Source organism: Ovis aries, chromosome 18 (assembly GCF_016772045.2).
Source record: "Ovis aries strain OAR_USU_Benz2616 breed Rambouillet chromosome 18, ARS-UI_Ramb_v3.0, whole genome shotgun sequence".
Taxonomy (NCBI): Eukaryota; Metazoa; Chordata; class Mammalia; order Artiodactyla; family Bovidae; genus Ovis; species Ovis aries.
In genome coordinates this window covers 24,052,601-24,073,606 of record NC_056071.1, presented here as the reverse complement: position 1 = coordinate 24,073,606, position 21,006 = coordinate 24,052,601, and the positions used below count along the sequence as shown (strand labels likewise).

Below are 21,006 nucleotides of genomic sequence, written 5' to 3'. Positions count from 1 at the left end.
ACTTCCCTGGAGGTCCAGTGGTTAAGAATCTAAGAATTTCAGTGCAGGGAACGTGAGTTTTATCCCTGGGTGGGGAACTAAGATCCCACATGCCATGCAGCAACTAAGCCCAGGTGCCACAACTAGAGAAAGACCCCACCCGGCAATGAAGACCTAGTGCAGCCAAAAATAAAATAACAATAATAAATTTTAAAAGAATCAGCCACTGCCATAGTATCAGCAACCAAGACAGGGACTGCAAATGACCTAGAAGTAGGGAGGGGTCCCCAATGGCTCACTTGCCTGCCAAAGCGGGAGACACAGCTTGATTCCTGGGTTGGGAAGATCCCCTGGATGAGGGCATGGCAACCCACTCCATTATTCTTGCCTGGAGAATCCCATGGACAGAGGAGCCTGGTGGGCTACAGTCCATGGGGTCAAAAACAGTCAGAGACAAACAAGCAACTAAGCAGCAGCAGCAGGGAGGGGTCAGGGGCCCCAGGAGATGGGAGCTAAACCCACGGACTACGGTGGCAGACACCATGAGAAGAGCGGGAGGCCAAACCCATCCTGCTCCAAGGAGCACTCCTCTTCTCTGAGTAATTGGTAGAATCCAAAACCCAAACAGGGCACCTAGAAGGGGCAGATGGTTAGAGTGTGAACCTGGCTCAGATCTCCTGAATACACGAAACTAGGAAGATTCCAACTTCATATTACCTGGTCCCCAGAGCGCCCCTACCATACAGCACAGACAAGCGTCACTGCACATGGGTCTGCTGGTCTGCAGGACTCAACTGGAAGAAAAGGAACAAGCGGGTGGGGTGGCGAAGTGATGGCCTGCCACCTTGGTACCCTGAACAGAGACAAGCATCGGAAAAAAAACCGGGTGCCTCCCAGGCCACTTGTGTTTACTAAGCTCTTATTCTTGGCAAAACAACAACATGTGGAGAGAGAGGTGAGCTGGAAGGAGGAGGGGGCATTCAAAGAAGCATCATGTGACTCGTGCCTAGGAGAGGTGGACTCTGGGTACCCAGCTCAGGCACCTTGCCTCTCTCGGTTGTAAATTGCCAGAGAAATCTGAAACCTGTCTCTGGGGTCTAACCTTTAGTTATCTCCCTTAGGAAATACACCCTTTCCCCAGAGAAGTTCAAGATTCACAGGGTTGCAAAAACAACTTGTTCCACAGACCTGAGGGTTATTGCGGAGGGTCATTCAGATAAAAGGCAGGTGAAGGACTTCCCTGGTGGTCCAGTGGCTAAGACTCTGTGCTCCCCATGCAGGGGGCCAGGGTTCGATCCCTGGTTAGGGAACTAGATCCCACATGCCGCCACTAAAGATCCCGCATGCTGCAACAAACACTTAAGATCCTCAGTGCCCAACTGAGACCTGGCGCAGCCAAACAAATAATTTCTTTTTTTAAAGAAAAGATGGGTGAGTAAGAGAAAAGTTAGCCACCTAAAGAAATTTTCCCTTGGGAAGATCTCATCATGCTCAGTATCTCTGGTATCACTGCCAACAGAGAAAAGACAGACACCCACTGTCTCTAGCAAGCAAGTTCAGCTCAGTTCAGTTCAGTTCAGTCACTCAGTCATGTACGACTCTTTGCGACCCCATGAATCGCAGCACACCAGGCCTCTCTGTCCATCATCAACTCCCAGAGTTCACTCAGATTGACGGCCATTGAGTCAGTGATGCCATCCAGCCATCTCATCCTCTGTCGTCCCCTTCTCCTCCTGCCCCCAATCCCTCCCAGCATCAGAGTCTTTTCCAATGAGTCAACTCTTCGCATGAGGTGGCCAAAGTACTGGAGTTTCAGCTTTAGCATCATTCCTTCCAAAGAAATCCCAGGGCTGATCTCCTTCAGAATGGACTGGTTGGATCTCCTTGCAATCCAAGGGACTCTCAAGAGTCTTCTCCAACACCACAGTTCAAAAGCATCAAACTTCGGCGCTCAGCTTTCTTCACAGTCCAACTCTCACATCCATACATGACCACAGGAAAAACCATATCCTTGACTAGACGGACCTTTGTTGGCAAAGTAATGTCTCTGCTTTTCATTATGCTGTCTAGGTTGGTCATAACTTTTCTTCCAAGGAGTAAGCGTCTTTTAATTTCATGGCTGCAATCACCGTCTGCAGTGATTTTGGAGCCCCCCCAAAATAAAGTCTGACACTGTTTCCATTGTTTCCCCATCTATTGTTTATAAATAATAAAAACAACTCCCTGCACTTGCACAGTTCAAGTGTTCCAAAGTCTAAGGCACAGGCAGTCATGTGCTCAGCATGGCCAAGGCTGGCAGTTGCCCTGTATTTATTGCATTTGGCTCACGGAACAATGTGATACACAAAATGTATTAAACAGCAATGTTATGCTGTGTATGTACGTATGCGTGTGTGTGTGTGTGTGTGTGTGTGTGTGTATACACGTGCATGCTCAGCCGCTCAGTCGTGTCTAACTCTTTGGGATCCCACGGACCATGGCCCACCAGGCTCCTCTGTCCACAGGATTCTCCAGGCAAGAATACTTGAGTGGGTTGAGTGGGGAAACCCCACAGCCTACATATATTAATGTACATTGCCTCTGATTTTATTCCTATTTCCATTATAAACCTATATTGGACTAAAATATCCTCATTTAACATCCTTTGCTTTTCCTAATATAACATTTAAATCCATCAACTTAACATTGATCTTTAAGTAGCTGAACAGGTTGAACTTGCAGGCTTCAATCACAAGCAAACTGGTAAAGCTGTTTTCAAACTCAGCATCTGGACAGGATACTCATCTGTTCTTCCTAGACTCCCTATTTCTGCAAACGGAACCTCTGTCCTTGGAGCTACTCAGGCCCCTCACCTCTGTGTCTGTGTCTCCTTTAGGCTTACCCCTAATCTAAGAGGTGCAAGTCTGAGCTCCTCCACCTGCCCAACAGCACTGTCCTTCCTCTCTGTGTCCCAAGCCAGGACCGCTAAGTCTCTCCTCCCCAGCACCTGCCTCATCTCAACCCGGCCTCTCTGTTTCCAGTCTTGCTCCCTCATTCCTATGTTACCTCAAACCTGAGCTAACAAATTAATCTTCCAGAAGCACTGTGATCATGTAACTTCCGTGTGCAATACCATAGAGAATACTCTTAATGTGGAATGAGGGAGTCCATACTCCTCAGTCCGTCCACTCTAAAGCCTTGTTGTTGCTGTTCAGTCCTGTCCAACTCTTTGTGACCCCATGAATTGCACCAGGCCCGGCTTTCCTGTCCTTCACTATCTCCTGGAGTTTGCTCAGACTGATGTCCATTGAGTCGGTAATGTCATCCAACCATCTCATCCTCTGTTGTCCCCTTCTCCTCCTACTCTAAAGTCTGGTCACTGCCAAACCGCTCGGTGTGAAATTCTCGGGCTTAGAGCCCCAACACCCACTGCATCTGCGCATGCTCAGAGTAAGTCCGCCGTGACTCACACCATCCCTTCCACCTGCGAGCGGCTTTCGCACCTGGGTCTGTGTTCCAACTCTTCAAAGTCCAATTCTAAAGTGCCCAGTCTCCAAAAGCTTTGCCTTACCACTTCAGATGGAAGGGGATCTTCCTTTCTAACTGTTTTTTTTTTCTTTGCTAGACACTGCGTGTGTTCGCACCCCCCCCCTCCCCCGCGTCCACCCTACGACCTCCGGCTACCAGGAATTCCCCGAGGGCTGGCCTCTGTCAGACTCCCCCGCAACCTCCACAGGGGCCGAACACCACGCCACGGCCATAGCAGTCACTGCACAGCACCCAAAACTTTGTAGCAGAAAGCCCAGCTGTCCGCCTTTCCATTCTTGGACACCTTTCCGGCCGTCCTATTCACAAGGTAGAGCATTTCTCCAAACACAATAGAATTTCTCTGCTACTATTCCAAGCCACGTCGTTATTCCCACTTGATCAGGACCTCGTCTCATTTTTTTGAAATCTGCCCAGTAAGCAGAGTTATCATAGACCGCACCCTGGGAGCTGGTCAGCCTTATAAAGCAGAGGACGTTGAACTGGCCTGGGCTTCTCCACGCTGTTTCTACAGGCTGTGTGCATGTGTGTCCATTAAATATGGGGACACACAGTAGCTAGTCGCCAGGGGATCAAAGGACCAGAGCTTGAGGGGACCGTCCCGGAGTTCCACCCTGTTGAATTCTGGCTCCGAACTTTTCCCTTCGTCAGCGCTGTACCCTCCTACCCGTCCGGACCGGCTGACGCCTGATGCTACATGGGCCGGGGCCGGAAGAGAAAAAGGCGCTGGATAGGGAAGGCTAAGGTGGGTATTTTCGGAACTTCAGGGGATCCCGGACAGGCGCTGCTGGTTCCCAGGGATGCGAGGCCGGCGTGCGCCGCCCGCGGATCGGAGGGGATGCATCCCCGAGACCGGGATGGACAGAGACTGGGATGGAGATCCTGGAGCTGGTGCTGAGGCTGAGGCTGCCGCGCAGAATGACAGCGCCCCCCCTCACCCCACCCGGGGATGGGGGTGTCGAGCTCCCCTGCTCCGCGTCCCCGGGGGCGCTCGGCGCGCCCAGCCCCTCCGGCCCGCTCCGTCCCCCGGCAGGGCCCGCGGGTTGCGGCGGGGCCCGCGGCCGCTACTCACCCGGAGGGTTGACGGCCGCCGGGGTTGCCATCTTGCTCGGGAGGCTGGGCGCGCGCCGGGCGGGGGCGCGGAGCGGGGGCGGCGCGGAGCCGGGCGCCCCCCGGGGCAAGCGCGGCCGGCGCAGGCCCAGGCGCCACCGCCGCCTCCCCTCCGCCGCCCCTCCGCCTCCCCTCCGCCGCCCCTCCGCCTCCACACAAAGGACGGCGCGGGCGGGCGCTGCTCCGCGCTCTCCCGCCGCCCGGCCGCCCGCGCCCCCGCCTCTGTCGCCTCCGCCCCCTCCCCGGCCTCCTTCTCCGGCCTCAGCCTTTGTCACACGCGGGGGGCGCCCGGCCGCCGCTCCCCGGGCCGGGCCGCAGCACCGCGAGACTTGGGGCGGCGGGCGGCCGGACCCCCGAGTCGGGGGCCGCCCCCTCGGGGCCGCGCAGGTGCCCAGGCTCGGGCTGGAGGCGCGCCCCCTCCCCGCTCTCCGGGTCCGAGTCTCCCCCTGCCCACCCCCATTCCGGGGGTCCCGGACACAGCTCGAAGGGGCGCTGTCCCTGGGCCAGGGGGCCGGGCCCGAGAGGGTGGAGGGCCGCCCATTAAGATTCAGAGGGAAGATGGAGAGAAACAAAGGCGCCCCAGTGCTGCCCACTTAGCATGCCGGCGCCGCGCCGCTCGGCTCCCAGGGCCGAGACTCCTCAGGTCCCCGGCACCTCCAAGGCCACGGGCACGGAAGGACAGCTGCCGAGGGCACCCAGCGAGCACCAGACCCGGGAAATTGTGCAGGATTCGGCCCTTAGAAAGGCTGTCAGCTCGACTTTCCTTTCTGCACTGTGACTGGTTATCACCCAAAGTTGTTGCAGGAGCTTTTACACAACCACCTGAGAATTTAGGACTCTCTGAGAGCTTTTATTTGCATATCCTGGTGAAGTTAGCCATAGGGAGCTGGGAGGGGCTGTTTCTTCGCCAGACAGCACGGTTGCTCATAGGAAGGAGATGGCACCCACTGAGAAGGCTCCACTGAAGAATGAACCCCTCCCAGGTGAGACCCACAAAGGGCAAGACAGCCTCTTAATGTGAACACGTTTGCAAAAACATCAGACTATCTTAAATCCTTACAAAGAAGCACTTGGTGGAGAGGGAGGGCGCGAGTAGAGAAGAAATGCTTGGGATGTTATTTTCAAATCAGCATTGTCTTCCAGGGGAGTATTTGTCACTATTGATTTGACTAATAGGCGCTTAATGATATTCATTTGTTTATCGATTCCATGAAATTGAATGTCTGCTGTAGTGCCTGGACAAGGCGATGTTTTGGGTGGACCATGGAAAGAGAGCCACAGGGGCTCTGCCCTCCCTGGACTTCTAGTCTGGGTGGCCATGAGGGCAGCAGAATAAGGTGTTTGTACTCCAGAAGCACACAGCTGCTTGAGGCTCAGTGTGGTCACTGGTGAATGAATGAATGGGGGCAGAGAGAGGCCAAAGTGATCAAGAACACACACACTATTCTGAAACAATGAGCAGAATATGGAGAGGTGGAAAGAAAGACTCTTCAAGGGAAAACTAGGGCATGAATGCAACCAGCACCAAGGTGGGCCAGGCTGGTGGGACTTCCCTGGTGGTCCAGTGGCTAAGACTCTGACCTCCCAATGCAGGGTGCCCCTGGGTTCCATCCTTGGTCATGAGGCAGGAGATAGAGGGGCCCCACACTGAACAGTTTCTCCCCTATAGACAGAAACTCCGTAATAGCAGAAATCCCGGGGCTTACCTGGTGGCTCAGTAGTAAAGAATCATCTGCCAATGTAGGGGACCCAGGGTTCCATCCCTGATCCAGGAAGATCCCACATACCATGGGGCAACTAAGCCCTAGTGCCTCAACTATTGAGTCTGTGCTCCAGAGCTGAGAAGCCACAACTACTGAACCTACGTGCCCTAGCCACCGAAGTTTGCATGCCCTAGAGCCCATGCTCCCCAACAAGAGAAGCCACCACAATGAGAAGCTCAAGCACTGCAGCTAGAGAGTAGCCCCTGCTCACTGCAACTAGAGAAAGCCTACGTACTGCAAGGAAGACCCAGCCCAGCCAAAAATAAATAAATAAAAATTATTTTTTTTTAAATAGCAGAAATTCCACAAAAACAGGATGACAGAGAAGGCTGTGCTTGCTAAGACACTTCTGTCGTGTCCAGCTCTTTGTGACCCCATGGACGGTAGCCCTCCAGGCTCTTCTGTCCATGGGATTCTCCAGGCAAGAATACTGGAGTGGGTTGCCTTGCCCTTCTCTAGAGAATCTTCCCAACCCAGGGATCGAACCTGAGTCTTTTATGTCTCCTGCAATGGCAGGCGGATTCTTTACCACTAGCACCACCTGGGAAGCCCAAGGAGGACCCTGGGCCCTGCCCAAATAAGACATAAAAGACCACATAGTCCTCATTCTCAAAGTTAAGGAGGCCTCCCCGACTATATATGCACAGAAAGGCTCCATGGTGGTCAAAAAGGGAGGTGGCGCCACCCTAGTCGGAGAAGGCAATGGCACCCCAGTCCAGTACTCTTGCCTGGAAAATCTCATGGATAGAGGAGCCTGGACTAGAGTCTATCTTGGCTAAAAGATGCCCACGCGAACACTGAAGGGATCCTGAGATATACCAAGTACAGACTCAGTATCAGGCAAATCTAAATGATTGACCAGAGGAAACCGGGAAGAAATACCCCCTAAAAGTGATTTGAACTACCACCAGGGCATGACTCTCGCTGAGCCCGCCTGTGTGTCTAGCCATACCAACTGTACTCTAGTAAATACTAGTTTCACGACTTTCTATCTCTGTGGGAACTCTTTTCTGCAAAGCCAAAGGGCCTGTCACTAACCACTGTCCTAGTGGCTAGGTCTTCTTATCTCCAAGACCCCATCTCAACCTCTGGTGGGGAACTGAAGCCCCGCCTCAAACCACTGCAGGCCGAGGTTACCTGAGATCAGTCAGGGAACTAGATCCCACGTACCACAACTATAAGACCAGGTGCGGCCAAATAAATTAATAAATATTAAAAAATAATAAAAAAGGTGGACCAGGCCTAGACAGATAATGAGGTGTAGAGAGAGAACAGCTTGGGTATCAGCTGGGACCACCCCATCCTTGTATCAAGTCGCTGTGCCTGATTTTCTCAACATCAGTTAAATGAGAGCTCAGCCTCTCTTCCACATCCTCCCAAACGGCAGCACATTCAAATAGCCCCATGCACTTAACAAATACACAGGGCCTCCATGGTGGCTCAGTGGTAAAAATCCACCTGCCAATGCAGGAGACACAGGTTTGATCCCTGGGTCGGGAAGATCTCCTGAAGGAGGAATTAACAACCCACTCCAGTATTCTTGCCTGGAAAATCCCATAGAAAAAGGAGTCTGGGGGGCTACAGTCCACGGGGTCACAAAGAGTCAGACATGACTAATGACTAATCAAGAACAACAAAGATACTTGATTGAAGATTTTTCACTCCATCTCAAGCAAGGTAAAAATCCATTTTAAATGCTTCTGCTACCCAGATGATTCTTATTTAGGCTCTGCTCTGTAAGAGCATCTTCACATAGCCCCCAGCATTACTGTACCCTTGCTACCACCAAACTCTTTCCCTTCTCCAACTTCCCACAGCCCTTAGAGGTAAGCTAGTTTCTCTCGTTGGCATTCACATGTCAGCCACTCCATGTGGCTCATTTTGGTATTATCTCCAAACATATTTTTAATAGTCTCCCTAAAATACTAAAATTGTAGCGAACATGGCCGGTTTTACTCGCAGACACACATATATTCAACTGTGCTGTTGAAAAGTGAAAAATGAAAGTGTTAGTCGCTCAGTCATGTCCGACTCTTTGCAACCTCATGGACTGTATCCCAATAGTCTCCTCTATCCATGGAATTCTCCAGGCAAGAATTCAGGAATGGGTAGCTATTCCCTTCTGCAGGGGATCTTCCTGACCCAGAGATCGAACACCTACATTGCAGGTGGGTTCTTTAGTGTCTGAGCCACTGGGGAAACCTTAATTGTGCTGTTGCCTTCTCCCCATTTTTGTAAAAGGTTACTTTGCAAATATCTTTAGTCCTTCTTCTTGCATTTGTCCATGGCAATAAAAGTTAGAAAGTGGACGGCTACAGGACACTGGGACTCTTTGTGTCCCATAGTCTGCTTGGAGTCTGTGGTGCTGTGGTTTTAGTAAGTAATAAACATATTTGAATTTTAACAAAGAAGGAGACATTTTATCTTCTCCCCCAATCCCCACACCTTCCAGGTGGAAGGGACTTTTGGCATCACCCAATTCAGCCCCCAGAGTTCGCAGATGAGGGAACTGAGACTCAGGGCAGGGAACTGACTTTCCCGAGGTCACACAGCTCAATAGCGAGATAAGATTTGGTGTTTTGTTTTGTTTTCTATTGAGCTGCATGAACTGTACATTTTGGAGATTAATCTCTTATCAGTTGCTTCATTTGCACACATTTTCTCCCATAATTTGTCGTTGTTGTTCAGTCGCAAAGTTGTATCCAGCTCTCTGAGACCCCATGGACTGCATGTAGCATGCCAGGCTTCCCTGTCCTTCACTGTCCCCCAGAACTTGCTCAAACTCATGTCCATTCAGTCAGTGATGCCATCCAACCATTCCATCCTCTGTCATCGCCTTCTCCTCCTGCCCTCAATCTTTCCCAACATCAAGGTCTTTTCCAGTGAGACAGCTCTTCGCATCAGGTGGCCAAAGTGTTGGAGCTTCAGCTTCAGCAACAATCCTTCAAATGAATATTCAGAGTTGATTTCCTTTAGGACTGACTAGTTTGAGTCTGAGGGACCCTGGAGAATCTTCTCCAATACCACAGTTCAAAACCATCAGTTCTTCAGCACTCGGTCTTCAATATGGTCCACCTCTCACGTTCGTACGTGACTCCTGGAAAAACCATGGCTTTGACTAGACGGACCTTTGTCGGCAAAGTGATGTCTCTGCTTTTTCATATGCCGTCTAGGTTTGTCATAACTTTTCTTCCAAGGAGCAAACGTCTTTTAATTTCGTGGTTGCAGTCACCATGCACATTATAGGGGTTGTCTTTTTGTTTTCTACATGGTTTTCTTTGCTCTGCAAAAGGTTTTAAGTTTAATTAGGCCCCATTTGTTTATGTTTTTTCTTCATCACTCTAGGCAGTGGATCAAAAAGATCTTGCTATGATTTTTGTCAGAGTGTTCTGCCTATATTTTCTTCTAAGAGTTTTATAGTATCTGGCCTTGCATTTAGGTCTTTAATCTGTTTGGAGTTTAATTTTGTGTATGCTGTTAAGGAGTGTTCTAATTTCATTCTTTTCCTGTAGCAGTCCAGTTTTCCCAGCACCACTTATTGAAAAGACTGTCTTTTCTCCATTGTATGCATTCGCCTCCTTTGTCATAGATTGTGCTGTGTGTGTGCTATGCTAAGTTGCTTCAGTCATGTCCAACTATTTGCGACCTCATGGACTGTAGCCCACCAGGCTCCTTTGTCCATAGGATTCTCCAGGTAAGAATACTAGAGTTTCCATGCCCTCCTCCAGAGGATCTTCCCGGCCCAAGGATTAAACCCACGTCTCCTGCATTATAGGTTCTTTACTGTCTGAGCTACCAGGCAAAGAAGCCCTTTGTCATAGATTAGGTGACCGTAGGTGCGTGGGTTTACCCCTAGACTTTCTATCCTGTTCCATGGATCCGTATTTCTAGCCAGATAAGACTTGGAGCCAAGTCACCCACAGTGCCAGGATGTGGGGTGAGGGGGTGGCAGTGGAATGAGGAGGCTGTTGGGAAGTAGTAGAAGAATGAGCGATTTGGGTGCTCATCCTCTCTCTCGTCTCTCGTTGTTAAATAAGGAACTACCCAGAAACATCAATTGTGGATGAACACCCCACTCTTAAGTAAACAGTCTGAAACAGAGCAGTTAGTCATTGTTGAATACTGAGTGGCGTTTGCATAATACAGTGTCTCTTGCTAATTATGAGAGCTAGTAGACTGTGACCAGTTAACAGGCTCAGGAATTCCACTCAAACGTTAAACAACCTAGAACTCTTTTAAATTCCAAATGAGGCTCTTGCTTTGGAAGCTGAGATTTGCATTAAAACACACACACACACACACACAGAGACCCAAGGGACCCACAGCATGTGATTCTGGGTATGGTATTCCCAGAAATGACTTGGGTTGCCAGACACAATGCTGATAAGACTGGGTGGGGGAAAGCAAGCACCTTGACTCTGCTTGTATCCCTTTGGTATGAGAGACAGGGCTTCCTTTTGTATGATGCATAACATCCCAGGAATTGTTATCTTCTTTTAACTTTAAGATGGCAAGAGGCCAGGAATGCAAACACATGGCAGGAAAATGTATACAACAGATGCTACTAGAAATTCAAGAAGAAATTGGAGGGGTGGGATGGGAAGGAGGCTCAGGAGGGAAGGGATATATGTATAAGTATAGCTGATTCACATTGTTGTACAGCAGGACCTAACAACATTGTAAGGGAACTATACTCCAATTAAAAATATATATGAAATGAAATTCAAGAAGAAACTGACAAAAATCACAGCGGCAGTACAGATTTTCGCTAAGATTTTTCTGGTTGTTGACAGAATAACAACAAAAGCAACTATAGGACATGTTGGTTTGAAGTTTATTATTTACTCTTGGCTGTAACTTGGGACCCTAAGACTCTGCTCCTGAGTCTGACTGAAACTCTTCCTCTTAGCTTGGCCCCCAGGGTGGCTGTGATTCAGTGGGTTTGCAGACAGTGACTGGACCGTATAGGACAGGCATAATCTTCCTGGAGATGTTCATCTCTTGGGAGATGCTCTCAAACTCTGAAACTCTCTGTGGCCCCCATGAACAGAGAGAGGCTGGGGCTGGCCCTGGCTCAGATGCCTGCCTCTACGCCAGCTGTGCCCATGAGGCAGGTGACTTTGACTGTCCCTTCTTGGGATACGAGGCCTGATCATGTAAGAAGAACGAGGCTCCTGATGAAGCCCTGTGGCTGGAGCCATGAAGAAGCAGCCCTCAAGAACATGGGGCTACCATTCCAAGAGAAGGATGGAATGGCTAGGAAGACGTTTGCACAGATGGCTGCTGCCAAGTGAGAGAAAATGAAAGAAGGAGAAAAAATTAACAAAGAGAAATGCAGAAAGTGATATAGCAGGCAACAAAAGAAGCACTTACCAATTAGTCCAAGGGCTGAGCCTTTGGAAAGGACCTTTGCCTCCATTCCCCATCAACAATTACATTCTGGTGAAGTTCAGGACTTGTTATTTCCTACACACACCAGGAGGCTTCCTTTGCCCCCCACCCTGCCCCCATTCCTAATGGCTCAGTGGTAAAGAATCTGCCTGCCAAGGCAGGAGACATGGGTTTGATCCTTAGGTCGGGAAGATCCCCTGGAGAAGGAAATGGCAACCTACTCCAGTATTCTTGCCTGGGAAACCCCATGGGCAGGAGAGTCTGGCAGGCTATACAGTCCATGGGCTTGCCAAGAGTCAGACTGGACTTAGTGGCTAAACAACAACAACAACCCATGACCTTCTTACCATTATTGCCTCCTCACTTAAAAGCAGTGACTTCATGATTTCTCCCATGGAGGGGCTCCATTTCCCTCCGTTTCCTTCAGCACATATCTCTCTACACTGGGATTGATTTTTTATGTTTTGCTTCATTAAGCTGTGAGCTACTGCCTTTATCTTTTTTTTCCTTTTATACCGAGTTCATATCCTGACCCCTAGGGAGCACTCTGGGGCTTTGCTGGTGGCTCAAGTGGTAAAGAACCTGCCTGCAATGCAGGAGACCTGGGTTCAATCCCTGGGTAGGGAAGATACCCTGGAGAAAGGAGTGGCTACCCATTCCGGTATTCTTGCCTGGGGAATTGCACGGACAGATGAGCCTGATGGCCTACAATCCGTGGGGTTGACAAGAGTCAGACATGACTGAGTGACTATTTTTCTTTTTCTTTTTTTATGAAGTATTCTAATATTCATGGAAAGAGTGGTTAAGTATCTTATCAGACATGAGTGAGCCTGTAATCCACCATGCCTCCCTACTATTCCCTCCTTGATAGGATACACAGAATGAAATGTTGCTTCTATCTATAACATCTCACACGTTTCCAGTGATAGAGAACCTCTATTTTTTAACTTCTCGAGGCTGGATTTTTATTTTTAATTTCCTGCTATAGTTTTGATCCATATGAAAAGCTGCATCAGTTACTCTTGGAGAACAAGAGGGAAATGAGTATGAAAAAAGGTCTTCCACCCAAAAGCTCAATACTCTATGCCATGTAGTGAAGTGAAAGTGAAAGTCACTCAGTCACGTCCGACTCTTTGTGACCCCATGGACTATGGAGTCCATGGAATTCTCTAGGCCAGAATACTGGAGTGGGTAGCCTTTCCCTTCACCAGGGGATCTCCCAACCCAGGGATCCAACCCAGGTCTCTCACATTGTGGGCAGATTCTCTACCAGCTGAGCCACCAGGAAAGCCCATGTAAGTCTTCCTTTTTTCCCAGTGCATGAGAAGGATTGTAATAATTCCATTTCCAGTAGGAATTATAACAACTCCCCTTCTATGTACAGCAGTTTCTGACTCTCACATCACTCTGACACTACTATTTCACAAGCTAGGGCATTTTTTATTTGGTCTTATAAATGAAGAAATTCAGCATATGAAAATAATATTTTGTTAGATAATCACTTTCCTGTTTGTGTTAATCCATTTAGGAAACCACCTCACAAACGACAATTTTCTTTTTCAGCATAACCAGATTCTCTGGATGTTTTTATCAGATAATACTGTGTGCATTGGGTCTTCTCACACGTTACATATTTACAGAGGTAATTTTTGGCTAGAAATGCCCAGTGAATTAACAGAGTTAATGATTAATCTCTCTTTCCGGGTGATATTCGAAATTCTGTTGGCATCCACAGTGGTCCCTCTGATACGACATGTCTAGACCAAACTCATTATCCAGCCAACTGGTCTGTGACTGTTCAACCATTAGCATGCAAATGACCACAAATAAAGGGCAGGTGACAATGATTTCCTTTCCTGTAGGTCACAGTGTTCAAGGGAAATCTGTTTCTGTTCAAGAACATTTATTTTGGGAATGCTTACTGCTAAGTCGCTTCAGTCGTGTCCGACTCTGTGCAACCCCATAGACGGCAGCCCACCAGGCTCCCCCGTCCCTAGGATTCTCCAGGCAAGAACACTGGAGTGGGTTGCCATTTCCTTCTCCAATGCATGAAAGTGAAAAGTGAAAGGGAAGTCGCTCAGTCGAGTCCAACTCTTAGCAGCCCCATGGACTGCAGCCCACCAGGCTCCTCCGTCCATGGGATTTTCCAGGCAAGAGTACTGGAGTGGGGTGCCATTGCCTTCTCCTGGGAATGCTTAGTCTCCCTCATTGAGGGGTTAGCTTTTGGTCTTTTGAATATCTACCTGTTTTAATCATGGTCACAGACTTCTAGAGGGGAACTTGAAAACCCATCTAGTATATGATTTAGAGGTGAACCTTTGAAATTTTCCAGTTCTCTCTGCTTGTTGTATCTGTTATTGTTGTTTAATCACTAAGCTGTGTCTGACTCATTTTCAACCCCATGGACTATTGCCCCGACAGGCTCCTCTGTCCATGGAATTCTCCAGGCAAGAATACTGGAGTGGGTTGCCGTTTCTGTCTCCAGGGGATCTTCCTGACCCAGGGATCAAATCCATGTCTCCTGCATTGGCAGGTGGATAATCTTTACCACTGAGATACCTGCCATTCACCCCAATCGTTAACATTTCACAGTACTTGCCTTCTCACTTCCTCTCTCTGTATACATCTTCACATTATCTTTCTGAACCATTTGAGAATAACTGGAGACATGACAGCCCTTTCTGCTGAATACATGCTAAGTCTCTTCAGTCGGGTCCGATTCTTTGTGACCCCATTGACTGTGGCCCACCAGGCTCCCCCATCCCTGGGAATCTCCAGGCAAGAACACTGGAGTAGGTTGCCATTTTCTTCTCCAGTGCAGGAAAGTGAAAAGTGAAAGTGAAGTCGCTCAGTCGTGTCTGACTCTTAGTGACCCCGTGGACTGCAACCTACCAGGCTCCTCTGTCCACAGGATTTTCCAGGCAAGAGTACTGGAGTGGGTTGCCATTGCCTTCTCCAGGGGATCTTCCCGACCCAAGGATCGAACCCACGTCTCTTAAGTCTTCTGCATTGGCAGGTGGGTTCTTTACCACTAGTGCCACCTGGGAAGCCCTGCTGAGTACTTCAGTGTGTATTTCCTAAGAACAAGGACTCTGTCTTATATAAGCACATTATAATTATGCAAATTGAGATGTTATCTCTGATTAAATAATTATCTAAGCCACACACCCTACTTATTTTTCCCCAATTACCTGAAAAGTGTTCCTTATAGAAAAAAAAATTCTGTCCAGTGCAAGATCACATGTTGCCATGTCTCTGTCATTTCCTCTAATCTAGAAATGTTTCCACTTCTTTCTTTAGTAGACTGAATATATTTTGGAACAGTTTTAAGAGTCACAGCAAAATTGAGCAGAAAGTACAAAGAGCCCACACAAGTGCAACCTCCCCACTATCAACATCATACTCCAAAGTGATACTTTGGTCACAGCTGATGAGTCTAGGAACTGCCCTGGTGGTCCAGTGACTAAGACCCTGCACTTCCAATGCAAGGAGCTCGGGTTCAATCCTTAGTCAGAGAACTGGGTCCCTTATGCTGCAACTAAGAATTCGTTGCCTCGACTAAGACCCAGGAGAGCCAAATAAATAAAAATAAATATTTAAAGCAAAAACAATTGATGAGACTACACTGATACATCATAATCACTCCAAGTCCATAGTTTACATCATGGTTCACTCTTGGTGGTATGTATTCTATGGGTTTTAACAAATATATAAAAACATTCATCTCTTATTACAGTATCACACAGGGTAGTTTTTGAAATGTTGATAGAAACATCTCACGGCCACACACCTATGGAAATGGTGAAAACCCAAGTGTTTCTTATGTGTGTGTAATTTTTGCTGTGGTACACAAATCAATTATAAATAAATATATAGATAAATAAATATATTTTACAATTGATGGTATCAATGAAATACAGTGTTGTTCCCATTGTTCAGATAAGTAAGTAGAGGCTCAGGGTGATTAAGTAACTCACCAAGCGAGTAAGAGACAGATCCAAGGTCTGACTGCACATATCAGCTCTTAGGCAGTCCGCACCACACTGTTCACAGCTCTGGTTTCGATGCTATGGTCTCCACCTGCTTTGCCCTACAGGTCTTCTAATACAGAGTACTCACACACAGACGTTTGGCTCTGTCTTGAGGCAGTACAGGTTAACCAGTGTCAACTATAAATTGGCACTTGCCATCTACCTCTACAAGGATTAAATCAGGTGCTACTGCAGCTGCTGACCTTCAGCACCCCCGGAAAGAAGTTCAGGCTGGAGAGCAGAAATGAGGCACTCTGTGCTCTGGGAAAACTGGCAGGACAAGTCTTTAGATATGTATTTTCAGGAGCTGATTTCAAATTCTTGTATCTCCTCACATGTAGAAAAGCACTAAAATCCTTCATGGTGACCACTGCTCCTTGTGACTAACAATAACCTCCTGTAAAAAATACATGTTAGATTGCATGTACTCCCCCTTCACCCAAATCACATCTGTGCTGACCTTCCTCCACTGCCTCTCTGGACCAGTTTCTCAGAGCTTTCTAAGGTGCTCTTCTCCTGGGATATCAACCTCATTTTGTCCGGAATAAAGCTTAACTCACAACTCTCACATTGTACATTTTTTTAAGTTGACACCAGAAATCCCCAAGCCCATAGATATGATCTTGGGAGCAGGGACCTGGCATTCCTGAGTTCTTTCTACTCCCGAGACTATTGCAAATGAAAACAATGGATTCTTTCAGTCTCTTTTAAGAAATATTCCTTGTCTCAGACAAGACCTGGGCCTCAGGTCTTTTTCTGAGATTTCAAAATGAAAATCAGAAGTAATATTAACATGCAAGCTAACAAAAATGTCTGTGTAAGCTGAGTCAGGAAAAATTAGAACACAATATAAATTCAAGTAAAAGATGGCTTTGAGGGGCACATAAGCAGAATATTCTCGGTTGTGTCCCCCCTAAAACATTGTGGCCCACATAGCAGCATGTTCACTGTTATTGCAGCTCAAACGGTGAAGGAAAAGCACAATACACAGCTCAAATGCTCTTTTTTAATTTGCCTCTTGCACCTCATAAATATGTTCAGTTATTTAAATTAAATTGTACCTAAGCCAGCTCAACCCAAAAGATAACATTTCCTGCTCTCACAAGGCATTTGTTCTATTTATATCCCAGAACACTGTCAAAGAAAACATACTTCAGGACTACTTTCTTATTTTGCTGAAACTAGCATGTACAATGAAGGACATCAAACTCAATTAGCACATTAACATAATCACATCAGGCAAGCATTTGACGGTAGGAAATTGGGTAAATCAAAGCGAATGATTTTAGCCCCTCGCTTTACAATTAGGCAAAAAGAAAAAAGGATAGCTTAAACGCTATCAGATGCGTTTACTATAGTTGTATCTAATTGATGAGGCTGGAATCGTTGACACTCAAAGAGTGCTTAAATTTCTCTTCATATTTAAATAAGTCAGAAGTTAAACCATGTATTGGATGGTTTAGTGATAAAGATGGTTTAGTGCCAATGCAGGAGACATAAGATACATGGGTCCGATCCTTGGGTTGGGAAGATCCTTGGAGAAGGGTATGACAACCCACTCCAGTGTTCTTGCCTGGAGAATCCATGGACACAGGAGCCTGGAGGGCTATAGCCCACAGGGTCACAAAGAGTCAGACATGACTGAAGTGACTTAGTACACACACATTGTCCTACTTAGAGGCTTCCTTCTGACCATCTGTGCTAAATGTAGATGCTCTCTTGCTTTCAACGGCATCCCGCACTGGAGCTACCATGCCATTGTGAGAAGTTTTGCAATGAAAACACGTGGTCATACAGCCTGGCCATAGCAGTGGTCCCCAACCTTTTTGGAAGCTGGGACCAGTTCTGTGGAAAACAACTTTTCCACAGTCAGAGGTATGGAGGACGGTTTTGAGATGATTCAAGTGCGTTACATTTATTGTGTACTTTATTTCTATCATTGCATCAGCTCCACCTCAGATCAGCAGGCATCAGATCCCAGAGGTTGGGGACCCCTGGGCTTTAGGTTGGGGATCCCTGGGCCATAGTTTACAGTACTGTGTTATAAACTTGAAATTTGTCTAAACAGTAAACCTTAAATATTCCTACCACACACACAAAAAAGTACACTAAGTGGTGGAGGTATTAACTAACTCTATCATGATAAGTATTTCATAATGTATAAGTGTAACAAATCACCATATTTTACACCTTGGTGGTGGTTTAGTCACTAAGTTGTGTCCAACACTTGCAACCCCGTGGACGATAACCCATCAGGCTCCTCTGTCCATAGGATTTCCCAGGCAAGAATCCTGGAGTGGGTTGCCATTTCCTTCTCCAGGGGATCTTCCTGAGCCAGGGATAGAACCCAGGTCTCCTACATTGCAGGTTGATTCTTTACCAACTGAACCACCAGGGAAGCCCATTTTACATCATAAATTTGTGCAGTGTTGTATGTCAGTTATATCTCATTTAAGCTAGAGGTAATAAAAAGAAAAAAAAAACTCTCAACCCGAAACAGAAGGCGATGTCGACTAAAATGATGCACAATGTGAGAATTGCCAGGTAAGTTTTACTTGGAGCAAAATGAGGACTGCAGCCTGGGAGATGGCACCTCAGATGGCTCTGAGAGACTGCTCCACAGAGGCAGTGGGGGAAGTTCAATATAGATGATTTTGGTGAAGGTGGAGTTCACACAATCAAGCACTTATTTTACAAGAGGTTTTGTGGAGTCACAAGGAGCTGATGTCACCATGAAAGGACTTAGTGCTTTTCTAGAGGAGATGCAAGGACTGGGGTCAAATGACTTTCTGAAAATATCTAACCATCTAGAAAGACCTGTTCCACCAGTTCCTCTGGAGCACAGAGTACCTTACTCTCCATCCTGAACTCCCTCCAGGGCATGTCAAAGAGTTGCATCAGGACATGGTTCAGTCTCCACAGACCGCAGATGCCCTTGGCAAGGGCCAGTTTGTAGTTGACAGTGGGCAATGACCTGGTGAGAGTTTTCTAGGCTGACCTTGTCTTGTATTTTGTACCAGACATTTTCCTAGAATTTGCATGGATACATAAGAGTTCAGTTCAGTTCTGTTGCTCAGTCATGTCAGACTCTTTGCGATCCCATGAACCGCAGCACGCCAGGCCTCCCTATCCATCACCAACTCCCGGAGTTCACCCAAACCTATGTCCATTGAGTCGGTGATGCCATCCACCCATCTCATCCTCTGTCATCCCCTTCTCCTCCTGCCTTCAATCTTTCCCAGCATCAGGGTCTTTTCTAATGAGTCAGCTCTTCACATCAGGTGGCCAGAGTATTGGAGTTTCAGCTTCAGCATCAGTCCTTCCAATGAACACCCAGGACCGATCTCCTTTAGGATGGATTGGTTGGATCTCCTTGCAGTCCAAGGGACTCTCAAGAGTCTTCTCCAACACCACAGTTCAAAAGCATCAATTCTTTGGCGCTCAGCTTTCTTTATAGTCCAACTCTCACATCCATACGTGACCACAGGAAAAACCATAGCCTTGACTAGACGGACCTTAGTCAGCAAAGTAATGTCTCTGCTTTTGAATATGCTGTCTAGGTTGGTCATAACTTTCCTTCCAAGAAGTAAGCGTCTTTTAGTGTCATGGCTGCAATCACCATCTGCAGTGATTTTTGGAGCCCAAAAAAGATAAAGTCAGCCACAGTTTCCACTGTTTCCCCATCTATTTGCCATGAAGTGTTGGGACCAGATGCCATGATCTTCGTTTTCTGAATGTTGTGTTTTAAGCCAACTTTTTCACTCTCCTCTTTCACTTTCATCAAAAGGCTCTTTAGTTCTTCTTCACTTTCTGCCATAAAGGTGGTGTCATCTGCATATCTGAAGTTATTAATATTTCTCCCAGCAGTCTTGATTCCAGCTTGTGCTTCCTCCAGCCCAGCGTTTCTCATGATGCATATAAGTTAAATAGGCAGGGTGATGATATATATCTGGAAGTTCACGGTTCACTTATTGCTGAAGCCTGGCTTGGAGAATTTTGAGCATTACTTTACTAGCATGTGAGATGAGTGCAATTGTGCGGTAGTTTGAGCATTCTTTGGCATTGACTTTCTTTGGGATTGGAATGAAAACTGACCTTTTCCAGGCCTGTGGCCACTGCTGAGTTCTCCAAATTTGCTGACATATTGAGTGCAGCACTTTCACAGCATCATCTTTTAGGATTTGAAATAGCTCAACTGGAATGCCATCACCTCCACTAGCTTTGTTCGTAGTGATGCTTCCTAAGGCCCACTTGACTTCACATTCCAGGATGTCTGGCTCTAGGTGAGTGATCACACCATCGTGATTATCTGGATCATGAAGATCTTTTTTGTACAGTTCTTCTTGTATTCTTGCCACCTCTTTAATCTCTTCTGCTTCTGTTAGGTCCATACCATTTCAGTCCTTTATTGAGCCCATCTTTGCATGAAATGTTCCCTTGGTATCTCTAATTTTCTTGAAGAAATCTCTAGTCTTTCCCATTCTGTTGTTTTCCTCTATTTCTTTGCATTGATCGCTGAGGAAGGCTTTCTTATCTCTCCTTGCTATTCTTTGGAACTTTGCATTCAGATGTGTATATCTTTCCTTTTCTCTTTGCTTTTTGCTTCTCTTCTTTTCACAGCTATTCGTAAGGCCTCCTCAGACAGCCATTTTGCCTTTTTGCATTTCTTTTCCATGAGGATGGTCTTGATCCCTGTCTGCTGTACAATGTCACGAACCTCTGTCCATAGTTCATCAGGCACTCTGTCTATCAGATCTAGTCCCTTAAATCTATTTCTCACTTCCACTGAACAATCATAAGGGATTTGATTTAGGTCATACCTGAATGGTCTAGTGGTTTTCCCCACTTTCTTCAATTTAAGTCTGAATTTGGCAATAAGGAGTTCATGATCTGAGCCACAGTCAGCTCTGCTTCTCCATCTTTGGCTGCAAAGAATATAATCAATCTGATTTCGGTGTTGGCCATCTGGTGATGTCCATGTGTAGAGTCTTCTCTTGTGTTGTTGGAAGAGGGTGTTTGCTGTGACCAGTGTGTTCTCTTGGCAAAACTCTGTTAGCTTTTGTCCTGCTTCATTCTGTACTCCAAGGCCAAATTTGCCTGTTACTCCAGGTGTTTTCTTGACTTCCTACTTTTGCATTCCAGTCCCCTATAATGAAAAGGACATCTTTTTTGGGGTGTCAGTTCTGAAAGGTCTTGTAGGTCTTCAC

The 21,006-nt window shown here is 47.1% G+C and overlaps 1 protein-coding gene and 1 long non-coding RNA gene across 5 annotated transcripts in view; one reads left to right on the top strand and one right to left on the bottom strand.

Moving 5' to 3' along the window:
* The window catches only part of ARNT2 (aryl hydrocarbon receptor nuclear translocator 2), a 190,387-nt gene extending 185,659 nt beyond the window's left edge, over positions 1-4,728 (bottom strand). For 3 of the 4 annotated variants that reach the window (XM_042234958.2, XM_060401377.1, XM_027956965.3), the window contains exon 1: positions 4,577-4,728. In XM_042234958.2, the coding sequence (XP_042090892.1) occupies positions 4,577-4,607 (31 nt within the window). In that variant the 5' untranslated portion in view covers positions 4,608-4,728. 4 annotated transcript variants of the gene reach the window in all.
* LOC132658116 (uncharacterized) overlaps positions 3,994-21,006 on the top strand; it is a 42,580-nt gene continuing 25,567 nt past the window's right edge. The window contains exon 1 of the long non-coding RNA XR_009597218.1: positions 3,994-4,249. This is a non-coding gene — a long non-coding RNA (uncharacterized LOC132658116). The remainder of the gene's footprint in view (positions 4,250-21,006) is intronic.